The sequence below is a fragment of the Microtus oregoni genome, unplaced genomic scaffold (genome assembly GCF_018167655.1).
Source record: "Microtus oregoni isolate MIOR12 unplaced genomic scaffold, Mior012 000006F_ref0000085, whole genome shotgun sequence".
Lineage (NCBI taxonomy): Eukaryota > Metazoa > Chordata > Mammalia > Rodentia > Cricetidae > Microtus > Microtus oregoni.
In genome coordinates, this window is record NW_024543065.1 from 44,359,681 (window position 1) to 44,378,577 (window position 18,897).

At 43.0% G+C, this 18,897-nt stretch overlaps 1 protein-coding gene across 1 annotated transcript; it reads left to right on the forward strand.

Annotated features, from left to right (window-relative positions):
- The first annotated feature begins 4,257 nt into the window (after nt 1-4,257).
- On the forward strand, nt 4,258-5,229 carry LOC121449845 (olfactory receptor 10A7-like). Its single transcript, XM_041654516.1, has one exon. It carries the CDS (start codon nt 4,258-4,260, stop codon nt 5,227-5,229), a length of 972 nt encoding a protein of 323 aa, XP_041510450.1.
- Nucleotides 5,230-18,897: the final 13,668 nt, after the last annotated feature.

The following is an 18,897-nucleotide window of genomic DNA, read 5'->3' on the forward strand; positions in this document are numbered from 1 at the left end:
GAAACGCTTGGGGGCACTTACTCAGTGAAAAACTTTTCTCTTCTCTCTTGCCCCCAGCCCAGGTAGATTATGAACATCCCTTCACAGGTGGTGGAGGAGCACCCATCAAGGAGATTACTTATTGAAGTCCATGCTTGCTTTGGGTTGTGCATTGCCCAAGATTGGATTGTACCTCCAGCTCTCATTATTGTTCCAGCTTCCTGCAGGAAGCTCTGAGTCTTTGCTTAGATTTAGCTGTAAAGGCACAGATGTTTTCCCCATGCAGATGTGGGTATCCTGGGTGCTGCTGGAGCTGCGTGGTAGGAAGTGCTGGGTCCTGAAAAGTGCTGGTGATTTAGGCATGTAATCCCAGACCTCAAGAGCCTGAGTCTGGGGATCTCCACAAGATGGAGCCCAGTCTGAGTTATGCTGTGTGTTCCAGACCTAGCGACATAGTGAGACCTGGTCTTCAGGAAAAACAAAAGGGGATGTTGTGTTCTTTGTTTGCTCATCCTTAACACAGGGTGGGGCGAGGTTCAGAGGGATGTCAGGAACATTTAACCCTTGGTCGACGCCATGATCATATTTTAAAGCTCTAGTTCACTAAAAGAATGCTGCCTAGGTGCTGCTAAATGTGTTTTCTGGCTGATTAGTGGACTAGAAAATTAATCCTGGAAGACTCCACTTAGAGATACAGAAAGATCTCAACACATTTTTTTCAAGTTTTTCCTCTTTGGGTGATGGAGTATTTAAGGAGCGAGAGATTATAGACCTGATTCTAGTTGAAAGATTCCATTTGACAAAAACAAAAACAGAACAACAAAACGAAATACCCCACAAATATTAAAATCCATCCTATACCTACATCCTCAGCCTGGGATGGCCCAGGGCTTAAGACCTCCAGGACTCTATGCCCAGTCCATAGAAAGTGTGGCTAGAACGAGCTTTGGTACTTTTTGTCTTTACCCTAATTCTTTTTTTTATTTTTCTTTTATTGAAAGTAGCTATTTTTTTCATACAATTCCTGCCCCTAACTCCTCCCAGATCCTAACCCACACCCTTTTGTCTCTCCTTAGAAAACAAACAGGCATTAAAGAATAATCATAAAATAAAATAAGATAAAACAAAAACAAACAAACTGGAATAAAACAAAAAAACTAGGATAAAACAAGCACAAGAAAAGTCAAAGAAAAAGCACAAAGAACACGCGTAGACACAGAGACACAAATGTTTCTACACACAGGAATCCCATTAAAACACAAAACTGGAAGTTGTAATATATTCAACAAAAGACAAGTAAGTTAAAAATAAATGAGGGAATAAATAAGGCCCTGACCAAAAATCATGAGATAATGAGCCCCAAGGTGCCACTGAGTTCATTGTGTTGGGCAACTACTGTTCTTAAAAGTGATTTGATTTCTTTTAATGAAACTTAGATTTCAAAATAACATTTATTTATATGTGTATGTGTTTAAGGTGAGTTTGTAGTGTGTGTGCATGTGGTGTGTGTACATGTGTGTGTGTATGTTGTGTATGTGTGTGGTGTGGTATCACAGTGCAGTGTGGCAGTCAGAGGACAACTCACAGGTTCTCCCCTTCCACCATGCGGATTCCAGAGATCAAACTCAAATTGTCAGGCCTGGCAGCAAGAACCTTCGCCCACTGAGATATCTTTAGTCCACAATCTAAAAAGACCAAATCTAAAATCCCTGACCATTACTTCTAGCTAGGATCCTCATCTTAGAGGAATCTCCGTCACTGTTTTAGGGCCTCTCCTTTCCTACGTTTATGGTACATTTCTCCCTGTACATGTGGGCCTAGGAAAAACAAGGTAACTCTGTGGTGTGTGCGTCACACCATCTGTGCTGGATAGTTTCCTGTCAACCTGACACAGGCTAAAGTCATGTGAGAGGAGGGAGCCTCAATGAAGAAAATGCCTCTGTAAGACATTTTCTTAATCAGGGATGGATGGGTGAGTGCCTAGCCCATTGTGGGTGGTGCCATCCCTGGGCCAGTGGTTCTGGATGTACAAGAAAGCAGGCTGAGAAAGCCATGAATAGCAAGCTAGCAAGCAACACTCTTCTGTGGCCTCTGAATCAGCTCCTGCCTCCAGGATCCTGACCTGACTTCCAAAGATGTTTTGGTCATGGAATTTCAGCACAGCAACAGAAACCAAACTAAGGCTCCACCCTGTTCTTCTTATTCTACAACTTATGTTTTGGATGTGATATTTCCCGAGTTTCTTCCATGTCATTGTACTGTGACTGCTCTCCTATCCTCTGCTCTCCTCCTCCCCTTTCCCTGCTCCCCCTTCTCCTCCCCTCCTCTCCCATCTCATCTCATTCCATATTTTATGTTTTGAGACTTGTTCCCACATAGTCCAGGCTGGCCTTGAACTTGATATTTAGGCCCCAAATTCCTGATATTCCTGCCTCCATCTCCCTAGTGCTAGAATATCAGCGTGTGCTACCAAGGCCAATAGGCTGCAGCTGTCTCTGTCTTCCTGTTTCGCTCTTTCTCTCTGTCGAAGTCTTTCCTGTCTCTGTCTGTCTGTGTACACACAGGTGTGCACATGTGGAGGGTAGGGGCCATTTTCAGGTATCTTCCTGTATCACCTCCCTTGTTTCCCAACACAGGGTCTCTCACTGAACTTGGAGCTCTCCAGTTCAGCTAGACTAGCTGGCCAATGGTCCTCCTGTCTCTGCCCTGCCCTCCAGTGCTGAGGTTACAAGCACCTGCTGCCATGTCTGGTTGAGAGTTGGAACTCAGGGCCTCCTGCTTGTGCAGCAAGTACTTTACCCAGGGTTATCTCCCCAACCTTTTGACCTCCATTAAAGATCGCCACGGTTGTGCTGGATTCTTAAACCCCCAACAGTAGGACTGTGTCATGCAGTCCTCCAAGTGAAATTCTGTCACCACAACTTCAGAGGTAAGAACGGAGGCTTAGATGTGGCAGGGATTTTTCCATCACTCTAAGACACCCGTTATTAATCAGACCCTCTACTTTCTGGTGATTTTGGTTTACTGGATGAGCCTTTCCTTCCTGCTGGTTTTTCTTTTCATGGATCCTAAAATCAGTTGCGTTCAGAGTTTTCCAGACTTCCTTCTATTGACGTTTGAATAGACCCAGTCTGCATTAGTGAAGGGACGCTTCATCCCAGGAGACCCAGGGAGTTTAAGCAAAGTCCTTATTTTAATTCCTGGGCATGTTTTTATTTTTTACTTTTGGTCTGATGTTGTCTTGAAAATCTTAATTCTTTAAGATTTCTACCAGGTGGTTGTGATGTATGCGTTTAATCCCTGTTATTGGTAGGTAGAGACAGGTGTATCTCCATGGGTTTGAGGCCAGTCTGGACTACACTGTGGGTTCCAGGACAGCCAGGGCTGTCTTGAAAAACAAAACAAAACATAAAAACAAAAAATTAAAACAAAAATCAACCAACCAAACAAAAACCCCCAACTCCCTCCAAAATATAACCCTACCAAATTTCTTTCTTTCTTTTTTTTTTGATAATTTTTTTTACCCCAAATTTAACCTGTTCTTTGGAAATTTCATATATATGAAATATATATCATATATGTGATATGTATGAATATGTATAATTCTGATTACTGCCCCTCAGTCTTTTCTATTTCCATCCCACCCCTAATATCCACTCTCCTACAAATTCATTTCCCACGTTTACATCGTTTTTTTCTATTTTGGTTTTGTGACACAGTAAGGCTAAGGTCGTGAAGTGAGAAGGAAATATCATGGACCATAGCTGAGAAGGTTCTGGAAACCAAGCCTAGGGAGCTAAAAGTTCAGAAGGGAATGAGGATGGAGAGCCAGTCAAGAACCATCTCACAAGTGTGGTGGTGTATGCTAGAGGCAGGAGGATCTCTGAGTTCCAGGACAGCCTGGTCTACATAATGAGTTCAAGACAGCCAGGGCTAAGTAGACGCTTTTTCCAAAACAAAACAAAACCGCACAAAGGCCTTTGTTAAAAACAAAACTATGGTTCAATTAACCAGGGAAAGAGGAGTCCGAAGAGAGAAGACCGCAAGGCAGACAGGCTAGGTCAGCGGATGATGTCGTTTTGCTTCTTCCCACACTCACTGGGGATTTTAAGAAGGGCTCTGTCCGTGGTGAGGTGTGGGACTTGATTTGCTGATGGATAAGCTCTCCCTTGGGAATGTGAAGGATGAAATTCACAGGCTGCAATTCTCACTTCATCTTCTGATACTCCATAGGGTCCCTCCCCAGTCCTTAGCTCAGGGCCCTCGAATCCTGGGCACATGCCACCTTCCTGGACAGCTCCTCCCTGGACCAATCAGAGCCGCGCACGTGAGCTGGAGTTCGTGTTGCTAGGCTTCGCACATGTGCCCTCCCTGCGCCCAATGCTCTCAGTGCTCTTCCTGGCCGCCTTCCTGCTCACGTTGCTAGGCAACACACTCATCGTCTTGCTCACCAGCCTGGATCCAGGCCTGCGTGCGCCCATGTACTTCTTCCTACGGCAGCTGGCGCTGGTGGAGATCTGCTTCTCACTAGATGTGGCGCCCCGTCTGCTGGTGACCCTGCTGCAGCCAGGACGTGGGCTGTCCCTGACAAGCTGTGCCCTGCAGCTGTTTCTCGTGCTGTCCTGTGTCACATCCGAGTGCTTGCTTCTCACGGTCATGGCCTGGGACCGCTTCCTGGCCATTTGCAGACCACTGCGTTATGGTGCCATCATGAGCTTGAGGCTGTGCCACCTGCTGGCCACTACCTGTTGGCTCTCAGGAGCCCCTGTGTCTCTGGTCTTCACTATCTGGCTCTTTAACTTTCCCTTCTGTGGGCCACGGGGCATTAGACACTTCTTCTGTGACATTCCACCTCTGCTGAGCCTGGTGTGTGCAGACACCAGAGTCTTCGAGGCCAGTGTCTTCGTGGCCACAGTGCTAATTATGATAGTTCCGGTCTGTCTCATAGTCATGTCCTATACCAGGATTCTGGCTGCTGTCCTTTGGATGCCATCAGCCTCTGGGCGCCACAAGGCCCTGTCCACCTGTGCCTCCCACCTCATCGTGGTAATTCTGTTTTATGGCACAACGGGGGTCATCCACTTGCGCCCTAAGGCCAGCTATTCTCCTGAGAGCAAGCAAGTGGTGTCTCTGTCATACACCATGGTGACCCCCATGCTCAACCCCCTCATCTACAGCCTGCGGAACAAGGAGTTCAAGGCTGCCTTAGGTCGTGTCTTCCTTCAGAGACGAAGCACCTTTACCCACTGACCCGGATGTTTGGCAGACATTTACCCAATCCTTTGGCAGACATCTCTACCCTGGTGGTCTTGAGGACCTTAGTGCAGGAGTAGGTTAAACTCTTTCTAAAAGATTCTATTGGCGGGATACTCCCCCTAGGATGTTTGGATGATGTCACAAGTCTCTAATGGCCCCTTGAACACAGCCAGAATTTTGACTTGCTCAGTGTATTAAGTAGGTAGTTTTCTGCTTCTCCACGGGCATAGCAATTGGATTGGAGTTCAAAAGTTCAGTGACTGTATCTTTCCCGTGTGAGCAGAATTGCCAGCAGCAATAAAGAAAAGCAAACTTCAGGAAAGAAAGGAAATGTTAAATTTTATTATCCTATAAACGAACTGATTTTGGTATGCTGTGATTTGAGTATGAACTTGGCCCCACAGTCTCATGTGCTTCAGCACTTGGTCCACCCATGGCGAGTGCTGGTCCAGAAGTAATGGAAATGTCAGGGAGTGGAGCCTGGCTGGACGAAGATGGTTGCTGAGAGTGAACCTTGATGTCTCACAGCTAGGCCCCACTTCCTGTTTGCTTCCTGACTGCTGATGCAATGTTTCATAATCCCACCACCATGCTAATTTGGCCTCCAGGAACTGAACCCTCAAATGGTGAGCCAGTCATTAGGAGCACTTGTTGCCCTGGGCAGTGGTGGCGCACACCTTTAATCCCAGCACTTGGGAGGCAGAAACAGGTGGATCTCTGTGAGTTTGAGGCCAGCCTGGTCTACAGAGCGAGTTCCTGTCTTGAAAAACAAAACAAAACAAAAGAAGAAGAAAGAAAGAAAAGAGAAGAGAAAGAAGGAGCACTCATTGCTCTTGCATAGAACTGGGGTTCAATTCTCAGCATCCATCCCTGGGGCTTGGGGTCTGCCACCCTCTTCTGGCCTCCATGGGCACTGCACACACATGGTGATCATATATACTCTCTGGCTCACAGATATAAAATAAAAATAATAAATATTTTAAAACAGCAAAACCATGAACCATAATTCAGTCTTCCTCCTTAAGTTGGTTTTGGTCAGCATGAAAGGTCTGGTCCGGTCGAGTCCGGTATGGATGGGACCAGACTGGTCAAGACTGGTCTCAACCAGTTTAGACTGGTCTCAAGCGGACCAGACTGGTCCAGACGGGTCTTGACCAGTCTCAACCGAACCAGACCTGTCTCAACTAGACCAGAATGGCCCAGACCGGTCTCAACCAGACCAGACAGGTCTCAACTGGAACAGACTGGTATCAACTAGACCACACCGGTCCAGACTGGTCTTGACCAGTCCAGACTGGACCAGACCGGTCTCAACCAGACCAGACTCATCCAGACGGGTCTAAACCAGACCAGACCGGTTCAGACCAGTCTCGACCAGATCAGACAGGTCCTGACCGGTCCAGACCAGACCAGACCCACCTCAACCAGACCAGACCGGTCTCCACCAGTCTGGACTGGACCAGAGCGGTCCAGACCAGACCACATCGGTCTCGACCAGACCAGTCTCAACTGGACCAGACCTGTCCAGACTGGTCCAGACCGGACCAGACTAGTTCAGACCGGACCAGACCAGTCTAGACAGGACCAGGCCAGTCTCAACTGGAACAGACCAGACAAGACTGAACCAGACAAGAATATATTTGTCCAGACCAGTCCAGACAAGACCGGACACATCCAGACTCGACTGGTCTAGACCGGAGCAGACTGCTCTTGACCGGATTCTACCAGACCAGACCAGTCTTGACCAGACCAGAGTAGTATCGACCATCGACCGGAACAGACTGGTTCAGATCGGTCTCGACCATTCCAGACCAGTCCAGGCTGGTCTCAACCAGACCAGACTGGTCCAGATCAGTCTCTATCAGTCCACACCGGACCAGACCAGCCTCAACTGGAATAGACTGGACAAGACTGGACCAGACAAGAATGTACTCATCCAGACCAGTCTAGACCAGACTGGACCAGACAGGACAAGACCGGACAAGACCGGACTCGACTGGTCTAGACTGGAGCAGACTGCTCTTGACTGGATTCTACCAGACCAGACTAGTCTTCTAGTAAGACAGAGTTGAGAGAGATTGGAAAGCAAATCCATTATGTAAGAAAACAACCAAATTCTCATGAAGCCTAATTATTTGCACTGTTTATTATGATTTTGGTCCCCTTTATTGAATGCATAAATAAAATCCGACAAAAGTGTGAGTAAATCCTTAGGTGGTAAAGGCTGATAGAAGAGGGAAAAATTAATTTTATGCATTAAGAATCTCTTTAAGTAGCTTCATGGAAACAAAAGGAAGTGACATCGGAGACTAGTGGATTTCAGCATCATCAGTATATGCACCCCACAGGTTTGCCTCGAAAGAGTTACTCCGCCCAGGGCTCTGGCTGCAGCTGCTGGCTCCAGAGGTCACAGAGAATGCCCACGCTGCACCTTCGAGGATGGCTTAGGTTCTCCAGGCAGCCAAAGGCCAGAGCCAGCGAGGATTCTTTCTTTTTTTTTCCAGTCTAGATCTCTGGAGAGCATACATTGCATTTCCCAGAAGAAATTCCATATTAAGCTAGTTTTTACAATGAGATCTTATTAAATTCTGACCATGATTTGTTCATTGGCAAAAATGTGAGACTTCAACTATTCGCACAGTGATTGGATACCAATACAAAACAATGAAGTAATAACCACTGCGGGTCCTCATTACTATGAACTCAGTCATGGTGCAGAAGTGTTTTTATAATGAAAGAATCCAGTCCCTTCTACCATATGTGGAAGCAGATAGGCCCAGACTGCAAAGCGGGAGGTTTTCCATCTATGTGCCCAGTCCTTTGTACTGAAAAAGCTTATCTCAGCCTGGATGGCACCCACCATGAATCTCAGCCAGGATGGCATCCACCATGAATCTCACTCAGCCAAGATGGCATCCACCGTGAATCTCAGCCAGGATGGCATCCACCATGAATCTCAGCCAGGATGGCATCTACCGTGAATCTCAGCCAGGATGGCATCCATCGTGAATCTCAGCCAGGATGGCATCCACCATGAATCTCAGCCAGGATGGAATCCACCGTGAATCTCAGCCAGGATGGCATCCACCGTGAATCTCAGCCAGGATGGCATCCACCGTGAATCTCAGCCAGGATGGCATCCACCATGACTTGCCGGCAGCTACTTGTTTTAGGTCATTCTCCTTTGCCAGATTTTGAGCTCTTCAAAGGCAAATCCTTGGTGTAGTACCTGGACCAGGATTCATGATCTGCTTGCTGAGTGATAAAGAGAGCTTCATGTATTTAGGAAGACACTAGGGTGGGGTGCAAACAGACTGCTTTTTTCTTTCCTGGCCGCCCATGCCTAAATAACCACACAAAATTATATTAATTGCAATACTGTTTGGCTGATGGTTCAGGCATATTTCTAGCTGCTCTTACATCTTAAATTAAGCAATTCTATTATTTTACATTTTACCATAATGTTTGTAGTTTGTTACCGCCTGTTTCTTATGTGACTACATGGCATCTGCCTCCTTCAGCAGCTACATGGCATCTGCCTGACTCTGCCTTCTTTCCTCCTCTATCTCTGCTTGGAATTCCCACCTTGCTATATTCTGCCCTGTCATAGGCCAAAGCTTCTTCATTAACCGATGGTAATAAAACATATTCACAGCATACAGAGGGGAATCCCACATCAGTGGGATACAGGGCAAGGCATGCTGAGAGGTAGAAGACTTCCATCCTGAGAATCGCGAGCACGCTGGACTCTGGAGTGCAGGTTTCCAAAGTATAAAGGTTTCATAATGAATTTTATCTTCCTCCTGATGCCCTTTGTGATCCCCATCGCTGTGTGTGCTGTGTGTTAGATATGCTGGCAGAGAGAAGACAAGAAAGCCATTTTGTCGGACTTGACAACTTGCTATGAATTTGGAGAATGGATAGACCCAGGTTTTTTGTTTGGTTTGGTTTTGTGTGTGAGTGTGTGCATACACATGTGTGCGTGTGCATGTGCGTATGTGAATCTGCTAGCTCTCTTGTCTGTACTAAAGTCATTTGGTCATAAACATTTTCAGGTTTCATTTTCTTCCCTTCTATCATAAAGGAGTAAGGACACCAGTATGGGTTTGAACAGTCTCCCAAGCTGGTACTCTGAGTTAGCTGTGCAGCTTTTTGCTACAAATGGAATAATTTCAAAGATGGCGTTTTCCAGTTCACGCTCTGCACACAGATCCGCTACATCGGCTTCTTGGTTTAATAGCAATTCCTGGGAAGGTACAACTGACCTATGCGTTTATTCAATAAGTATTTGTTATGGTCCAGTAAATTAGGCCAAGATTTCCCTCCATGATTCCTTTCTGAGATAAAGCACTAAGAGCCCTGGGGTGTCTCTGGAGCCTGTGCCGATAGTTAATTCTCCTTTGGCACCATGGAATCAGCAAACGCCACAGAGCAGCTTTCCAGAGTCAGGGGCTTCGTGCTAAGGCCTTGGCCGGTGAGCGTGGGCTGCTCCAAGTGACGCGAGGGCAAGCGAGTGAGCTCTACGCTCTACCCCATGCATTCTCGCTCCCAAATGCTTCTCTTACCACCGTCTTGCTGACTCTGCGTGAGCTTAAACAGAGTCTGCCCACTTTGACTTGTTTTTTTTTTCTCATAACGCTTTCCAAAAGGCACAGGAGAATTGCAAATAAAGGAACAAACGAAGAAAGAAAGATACACCCTAGGTCATTTTTAAACAATTCATTCGAAAAGCTTATACACAGCTGCCTACGCCTCCCAAGGCCATTTCCGGTTCCTGGAAGGATACTATACCTATTTCCTGTTCACTGCATTTATCTTCTCTGCTTGGCAGAAGAAAACCGTTCTGCTTGCCTTGCAGGAGACCAGAGAGCAATCTTCATCTCTCCTGTTCTCATTTGAGCTTATACACCGCCTAGGAGGGTTCTGGGCAAGCAATGTCCCGTAAATATTTGTATACTTTACTCAGTGGGTCTCCTCCCCTCTCTATTTGTCAAAACAAGACAAAGTCATTTGAAAGTGGGCAGCTGTGGTAGGGTCTCTTTCAAACCCTGGCTGGAACGATCCCAGCATTCTCAATGGAACAGTGTACTGTGCTGTAGTAGTCTCCTGATATCATCAATTTCCTAGCCCTCATAAGTAGTCTGGTCACCCAGGCCTGCCCTTAGCATGAATCCTATCAGACTATTTACCAAGAATTTACCTCCCCCCGTTGCTCCTTAAGAATTTTCACTGGTTTACTACAGGATTCCTGGACTGTAAATTCTTGTATGTCCATGCAATACTGAGCTGCGTTCCAGGTCTCCTTCAGGCTGCTCTAGTTCCTGTACTTAACACCATGGTACTGAACACAGACCTGGCATTTTAACATGCATCCCTTACAGCCCCTGTTTAACAACAGCACCGCTTCTTTAACGAACTTTTAAGTAATGGTGCCCAGAACTGGAATTCATTCTCTTTTCTTCTTTTTGCACATTATGAATTCATAAGCTACAGTTATGGGTACCATAGGCCAGACAGTTTTATAGACACTGGAGATATACTGGTTATTATAATACATAACAACTTTATTTTCAGATGGTTGAATTCCAGGGGGAACTATAGGTAATAACAAATAAAAAAGTTAGTGGCAGGTGATAAATGCTATGATGACAATAAATGGTCATGTGACAGAGGCATTTCATACTGGGTGGTCAGGAACACGTCTCTGGGGACCAGCATTTAAAATGAAATATACAAGTCAAGTTGATAGAGTGAGAGAATAGAGAGAAACTCTGTGCACCAGGCATGAGGTTAGCGCAGGAGAGTGACCTGAGATGGGGAGTTAGATAATTTTGAAATTTCAGGACTAAAATGTGATTTTATTACAAATATATTATGAAGATATTTGCATGCTCTAAGTGGGGAAGCAGTACAGTCAAATTTACTTTTTTATTTATTTGTTTTGCTTTATTTGAAACCCGGTTCTACTCTGTAGCCCCAGCTGTCTTAAACCTTGCTTATGTAGACCAAACTGGCCTCAAATTTGTAAAACTCCTCCTCCCTCTGCCCCACCATATACCGCCCAATACATATATTTTTAAAAGAATAATTTGGCTTCAGTGGACAAAGTAACATGAGGTCAGCTAGTTGCCATCAGTCCAGGCAAGGGCAGAGGGGCTTTGATGTGGGACGGCCCTCTGTATGCTCTGAATATGTTTTATTACTATTGGTTAATAAAAAGCTGCTTTGGTCTATGGCAGGGCAGAATATAGCTAGGTAGGAAATCCAAGCAGAGAGACAGGGAAAGAGAAGGTGGAGTCGGGGAGATGCCTGCAGCTGCCAAAGAAGCAAGATGTGAGGTAATGCCATGGCCACGTGTTAATGTATAGATTAACAGAAATGAGTTCATCTAAGTTGTAAGAGATAGTTAATAACAAGCCTGAGCTAGTATGTCAAACCGTTTGTAATTAACATGAAGCCTCTGAGTGGTTCTTTGGGAACTGGCCGGCGGGAGAGAAACCACCAGTTAACAGGGCCCGGGCAGCGAGGGAAATGGGCAGAAGTGGGGTGCATTTTAGAGGTACAGGTGAAAACGGCGGCTTGAGAAATGTTTACTATCTCATAGAATGAGTCATTTTCCCACAGTCTAGAAACCCCCTCAGGGGCTGAGCTCACCGTTTCCTCATATGCTTCTCTGTACAACGTCTAACTTGGATCTCCAGAAGCTAGACTGGACGGCTGCAGCTTTTATGAGTATTTGTCTTAGAAAGTTGCTTGCATGCAACCCACACTGAGAAATTAAATCAATAGTTACTGCCAAAAATAAATGCCGTCGCTTGGTCTCTTGGAGATGTCACTGTGAATGTTATTTTCCTCCACATGAAAACCACTTACATGAAGTTCACAGGAAGTAATTAAATGGCCACTAAAATCCTCTCCACCTGTGCATGGGCTCTCAATTTTTTGGCCATGACCCCTTTGGGGTCAAACAAACCTTTCACAGGGATCACCTAAGACTTCAGTTAACACTGATATTTACATTATGATTCATAACAATTGCAAAATTGCAGTTATGAAGTAGCAACAAAAGTAATCTTATGGTTGGGGGGTCACCACAACATGAATAACTTTATTAAAGGGTCACAGCGTTAGAAAGGTTGAGAACCACTGTGTTAGAGGAAACACAGAGGACTTAGAGTCTTAAGGAATCTCAGAGTTTATGACCTTCCTCCTGTTGGTTGTCCTCACAAATATGGGAGACCTCTTGCCTTCCTTCAGACCACAAGACACTGAGTTAACTTCTGATTTCCCTGAAGGAGACCTTAATTACACTGTGTACCCTGTAGTGCCTTTATCCCAGCCACACTGGTGTCGTGGTATATTATATAGAACTAAGGATGGGCAGCCCTATTCATTTACCTGTATTTATTGGTCTTCCATGTTTGGTCATTTTTATATCTATCTACAATCATGTTTTTCCAGCACTGTTTGATTGCCATTGTGAGAAACAGTTGGCTTTTTTTAAAAGTTGGCAAAATATAAAACATAGTTGATGGATGTGGTAGTTTGAATAAGAATGACCTCCATAGCTCATATATTTGAAAGCTTGGTCGCCTAGGAGGGGCATTATTTGAGAAGGATTAGAAGGTGTGGCCTGGTTGGAAGAAGTATGTCACTGGGGGTGGGCTTTGATGTTGCAAAAGTCCATGGCATGCCCAGTCTCTCTCCCTCTCCCTTTTCATTTCTTCATCCATTCTCTCTCTCTTACTCTGGCTTTCTCTTGCTCTCGGTCCTCACTCTCGTTCTCTCTTTCTCTGCCTGTGGATTAGGATGTAACTCTCGGTTACTCCTCTAGCACCATGCCTGCCCCCATGCTTCCCCCCACGATAAAAACAGACTAAGCCTCTGAAACTGTAAGCAGGTACCCCCTTCATTAAATGCTGTCTTTTAGAAGGGTTGCTTTGTTCATGGTGTCTCTCCATAGCAACAGAACAGTGACTGAGAAAACTGGTTATTTAACCAATGTGTTTACTGCACAGATTCATGTTTAAGTTTCAGTTCAACCTTTCTTCTCTAGCCCAGGCAGGTGATACATTTATTGAAAGGAAAAGTCACTCAAAGGAAAGACTATAGGACTTTAGACATGCCACTCCTGACGGGCAGAACCTGAAAACTACAGCAGAAAGTGCACTGTGGGAGAGCCAGGTAGGAGCTCTGGTGTCTGCACTGTGTCTGTTGCCTGTCTCCCAGACCGTCATTGGTGGGCTGACTCTTCTAGCAATGATGTCTCTGCAGACAGAGCCGCAGCTGTTTTCAGACTACCGTTAATGTCTCTGCTATTGTCAACCTCAATTATAGGATGCTGTAGTTCTTTGTGTCAGTCAACTAAGACTCAGATTCAGGGCACCACACACCATGCCTCAGCTGGTGAGAAGCAGGAACGCTAAGCTCCCACACTGAGCTTCATCAGATGTAACCAGCTCTCTGTGGTTCAGTCCTTCACTCTAAAATGTAAATGCATGTTTTAGATATGCCTTTGGTGAAAGGCTGTTGGGAAACTCTCTAGACGTATGAAAACATTAAACATCTTTACTTATACTATTTATATATATACTTTATATATACATACCAGTGACATAAGCTACATGTAGCTAAAATATATGGTATTTTATATATGTACATTTGTATCTTATACATACTGAGTAATATACATACTGATTAGCTGGCCAGGGAACTGTATTTTATACACTACAGACTTCAGAAACGAGCAGCCAAACTTTGTATGCAATGAAAACTAAGCAATGTTAGAAAAACAAGTTTTTTAATTCTCTCTCTTTCTATGGATATATGCATTGTATGTGTGCTTACATGTGTGTGTAGGAACATAAATAATCACATGCACACTTTTAATTTATGCTAAAGATCCTTTCTACCAATTAATATTCCTTCCTTATTGGCACCCTGACTTTCCCTAGATTGACTTGAGTTTTCTATAATCACATAAAAGTGTAATTATACCAAGTATGTTGTTTTATATCTGATTTTCTTTTTCGTCAACATAATTATTTGAAATTCACCTAGGTTTTCGCCATATATTTATGTCTGCATGCATGTTTGTATGACATATGCATATTGAAAGCTCACTATTGTGTGTATGTGTGTGTGTAAATGTGTAAATGTGTGTAGAGGTCTGAGATTATTTCCCAGAGTCTTGTCATGATAGCCTTGGAATTGTTACAGTTTAGGTCCAGAATAAATGACAGATGACAGATGTTCTTACTAATGTGGCATATAAAATGCTAGTAAATAACTCTACCACTATAGCAATCACTGTATAATGCTGACCCGTGTTCAGGGGAAGGTAAACTTGAGTCTCAGAAGAACTGTGGGGCGTATAAACTTGAAGCACACCTATGACCTTCTTGTTTAAGAAAAGGAAAATATAGTAATGGGGAGTCACAGAGAATAGGAGAGTTTAGTTTCCCAAAAGAAAGAGTAACACCAGCAGAATAAAGAAGGGACTCTGGGGCAACATAATACTAGGTATTTTGAAATTGTTTCAAGATTACAGAATGAGAAACTATAGTCACAGTGTTGGAAGACAAAAGTTTTCTTGGAATTTTATATCTGCAAAGGAGAAGTCAAGAAGAAGAAAGGTGGCTTAAGATTAAAAAAAAAACCAACAACCTTACAATGTATAGTAATGTGTAGTGCCACATTATAGTGATACCATATAGTGATACCATATAGTGATACCATATAGTGATATCATATAGTGATACCATATAGTGATACCATATAGTGATATCATATAGTGATACCATATAGTGATACCATATAGTAATACCATATAGTAATACCATATAGTGATATCATATAGTGATACCATATAGTGATACTATATAGTGATATCATATAGTGATATCATATAGTGATACCATATAGTGATACCATATAGTGATACCATATAGTGATACCATATAGTGATACCATATAGTGATACCATATAGTGATACCATATAGTGATACCATATAGTGATACCATATAGTAATACCATATAGTAATACCATATAGTGATATCATATAGTGATACCATATAGTGATACCATATAGTGATACCATATAGTGATACCATATAGTAATACCATATAGTGATACCATATAGTGATACCATATAGTGATACCATATAGTGATACCATATAGTGATACCATATAGTGATACCATATAGTGATACCATATAGTGATACCATATAGTGATACCATATAGTGATACCATTTAGTAATACCATATAGTGATACCATATAGTAATACCATATAGTAATACCATATAGTGATACCATATAGTAATACCATATAGTGATACCATATAGTAATACCATATAGTAATACCATATAGTGATACCATATAATGATACCGTATAGTAATACCATATAGTAATGTGTAGTGCCACCTAATAAGGGCCCTGTATGCTGACCCATGATAAGGGGAAGGTCACACTCGAGTCCTAGAAGAGCTGTGGATCATGCAAACTTAAAGCACACATTATGAAACCATACCCCGTCATGAGCTGATTATTTTCAGTTACGATTATAAGATCCAGTCAGCGTAACATGGACAGTGAAAGGTTAAAACATTTACACATACCCCAAACAAAGCAATATTACTCTTGGCTTTCAGAAACACTTCATGTCAGATTGGTACATTATATATCTTCCTTTAAGTCTAGTTCTACTTAATAATTTGCTTAACTACTGGGTGCCTATGGTGTCTGCAGGGAAATTGATTATTTGAGTGGAACTCAAGTAGAAGTATAAACTACCCCTTTAAGACATAAATCTGTCTTCTATTTCTATATGCCCTATAATTCTGCATATTTTTACTATTAGTTTGTAGATGCCAGCTCCACCATCGATACCAATTTATTACCTAATAATAGTTTGCTGATGTACTACAGAAATAAAGTGTGTTGATGGATGGAAAAAAGACAATTATGGAATTTTGGCCTTCCTAATATGTTTCAGAATTTAAACTAAGTAAGTTGTCATATCTCTTAGGGTTGAGAAATTAGCCATGAGTATTACATGAAATTATTGCTATTACACAGGATATTTCATTGGTAAGTCCTGTGAATGAGGTCTAAAGCAAACGTGAAGATCAATTTATCAAACGCTTCAAGGGTGCTGGAATCACATGGACATTTTATTCTCTAGCTGTCTCAGCCACATTAAATTGCTGTGGTCTTTCTTCACTAGTAAACCTTGTATCTTTACATGCAAGCACTGCTACCTTGTCCCTTAATATATTAAAAGTCCTTGCAATCAGGTTTATTTGTCTTGATTTTTCCTGTTCATTCATTCATCCTAAATTGCAAATTCAGAGGTCTCTCAATTTTAGTTCCACGAGCTTTGGCTAAAGCAAAACCACAGTGACTAAAGGCAAAAGGATCTTACTTTGTGTGCTCTGCCACACCTGATGGACTCCTTCTTATTCATCACATATAGACAAGGTGCCTTCTCCCGAAAATTCACAAAGGTAGAAAGGGAAAGATCAGATGTAGAAACTTTCTATATCAAGGTCAGAGTCGTTTCCTTCTCCTCCTCCTCCTCTTCTTCCTCCTCCTCCTTTTCTTCTTTCTCTTCCTCTTCTCTTTCTCTTCCTTTCCTTCTCTCATATGGAATCTTATGCTAGCCTCGAACTCATTACGCAGTTTAAAACGACCTTTAACTTCAACCCCACACTCTCCCTTTCCCAGTGCCAGGATTACAGCCATGCTGCACCATGCCTATTGTAGTGCAGTCCTGGGGGTCAAACTCGGGGTCTGTGTACGGTAGGCAAATACTTTTCCAACTGAACCATGTCCTCAAATGAAACTGGGCTTCCAAATGAAAAGTCCCACGTCTGACATTGAAAACATCCACATATCCCTGTAACTCTCCTGGAATTTTTTAAAATAAAAATAATAATTACGTATTAATCCAAAAACAAGTGAACAAAGTCTTCTAAAGAGATGACTCATGAATTGGATCTTCATCTCTGATGACAGAATAGTACCCAGGTAATAGTAACCGGGAGCACTTGCCTGAGGACAATTTGAATTTCTTTTTTTTTTTTTTTACCTCTTTTAAAATGTTTAATTTAGGATTTTACCTTAAAAAATTAAACTAACATTGGTGACTTAATTTAATTAATGCTAACCACTTATGTTATAATTAGATCTATGGGCAATAGGACAATTGTTATTGTGAACACTGTATAGAAACATAACTTCCCGACTCAGCACCCATTCATTGCTACAGCTCCTCCTCTAGGGAGAGGCATCTTGAGATTTCCCGCATTCATGTCAGCATGCCCCCACTGCTGCCACTGCGCAGGCTTTGTTTAGGTGGCTATATTTTTGAGATTCCATGGGTGCAGTTTCCCCATTATCCATATCTCCCAGCAAACATCTTGGTCCTTTGTCTCTTGAAATCTTTCCAGCCCTTCATCTGCAATGTTCCCTGAGTCTAATGTTTAGAGATTGTATTATAGATGTGTCCGTTTATGCTAGGCATCCATGGTCATTGTTCTCTTTATATATTTTTTCCCTTTTGTTGGAAATAGATTGTTTTCTCAAACAATATATCCTGATCATAATCTCTCCTCCCTATATTCCTCCAATTCCTCCCCACCTTCCCTTTCACCTGAATCCAATTTTGATAAGCTAAAAATTTCTATTATAGTCTCTGTCTGCAGCAAAAATAAGTTTCTCTGATGGGGGTGATGAGAGCTGCCAACAGTTACAAAGCATGCTGGTATCAGACGGTGATGGTAATAGGTTCTCTCTGATGCCTATGACCTCACCAGCTAGCATTCATTGGCTGAGTTTACAGTACCAGCCATGACTTCCCACCAATTGAGTGAGGTTTAAATACAATTAGATGGTTGTTGGTTATATGCAACATATAAATGTCACTCTTGCACCCTTAGGGACAGTCTGCCCTGGCTTCACAGCTAGGTAGGACAATTGATTGCTTTTCTTCTTGGCTGCTCGTGTGGCACTCTTTGGGACACTATGTGAGCTATCTCAGTGGTGATGTGGGAGTGTCATATCAATCTGTTGCTTTCATTGGTTAATTAATAAAGAAACTGCTTGGCCTGATAGGTTAGAACATAGGTGGGTGGGGCAAACAGAACAGAATGCTGGGAGGAAGAGGAGGTGAGCTCAGATGCCAGGCCGCTCCTCTCCAGGGCAGATGCGATGAAGCTCCGACCCAAGATGGACGTAGGCTAGAATCTCCCTGGTAAGTCACCACCTCGTGGTGCTATACACATTAATAGAAATGGGCCAAGCAGTGTTTATATGAATACAGTTTGTGTGTTGTTATTTTGGGGCATAAGCTAGCCAGGCAGCCAGGAGCCGGGTGGCAGGAACACAGCCCGCAGCTCCTACAATACAGTGGGGAGGCTTCCAGGTCAATTCCTTCAAATATCGAGTTCTAAGTGTCTAATGTCTTCAGCAATAGGACTTTACTTCCAAGGGCAATGGTAATGGCCTGTGAAGAAAATACAGTATCCATGTATGAAATTCCCCAAAATAAGGAATTATAATTCACAAAAATGTAACATTTTTTATTAAAATGTAATTTTTAATTGATAAAATAAATATCACAGAATTTATTTGGGCAATTATTTAAATGTA

Coding starts and splice junctions, on each gene's coding strand:
- LOC121449845 (XM_041654516.1), top strand. CDS start 4,258: ATGCCACCTTCCTGGACAGCTCCTCCCTGGACCAATCAGAGCCGCGCA.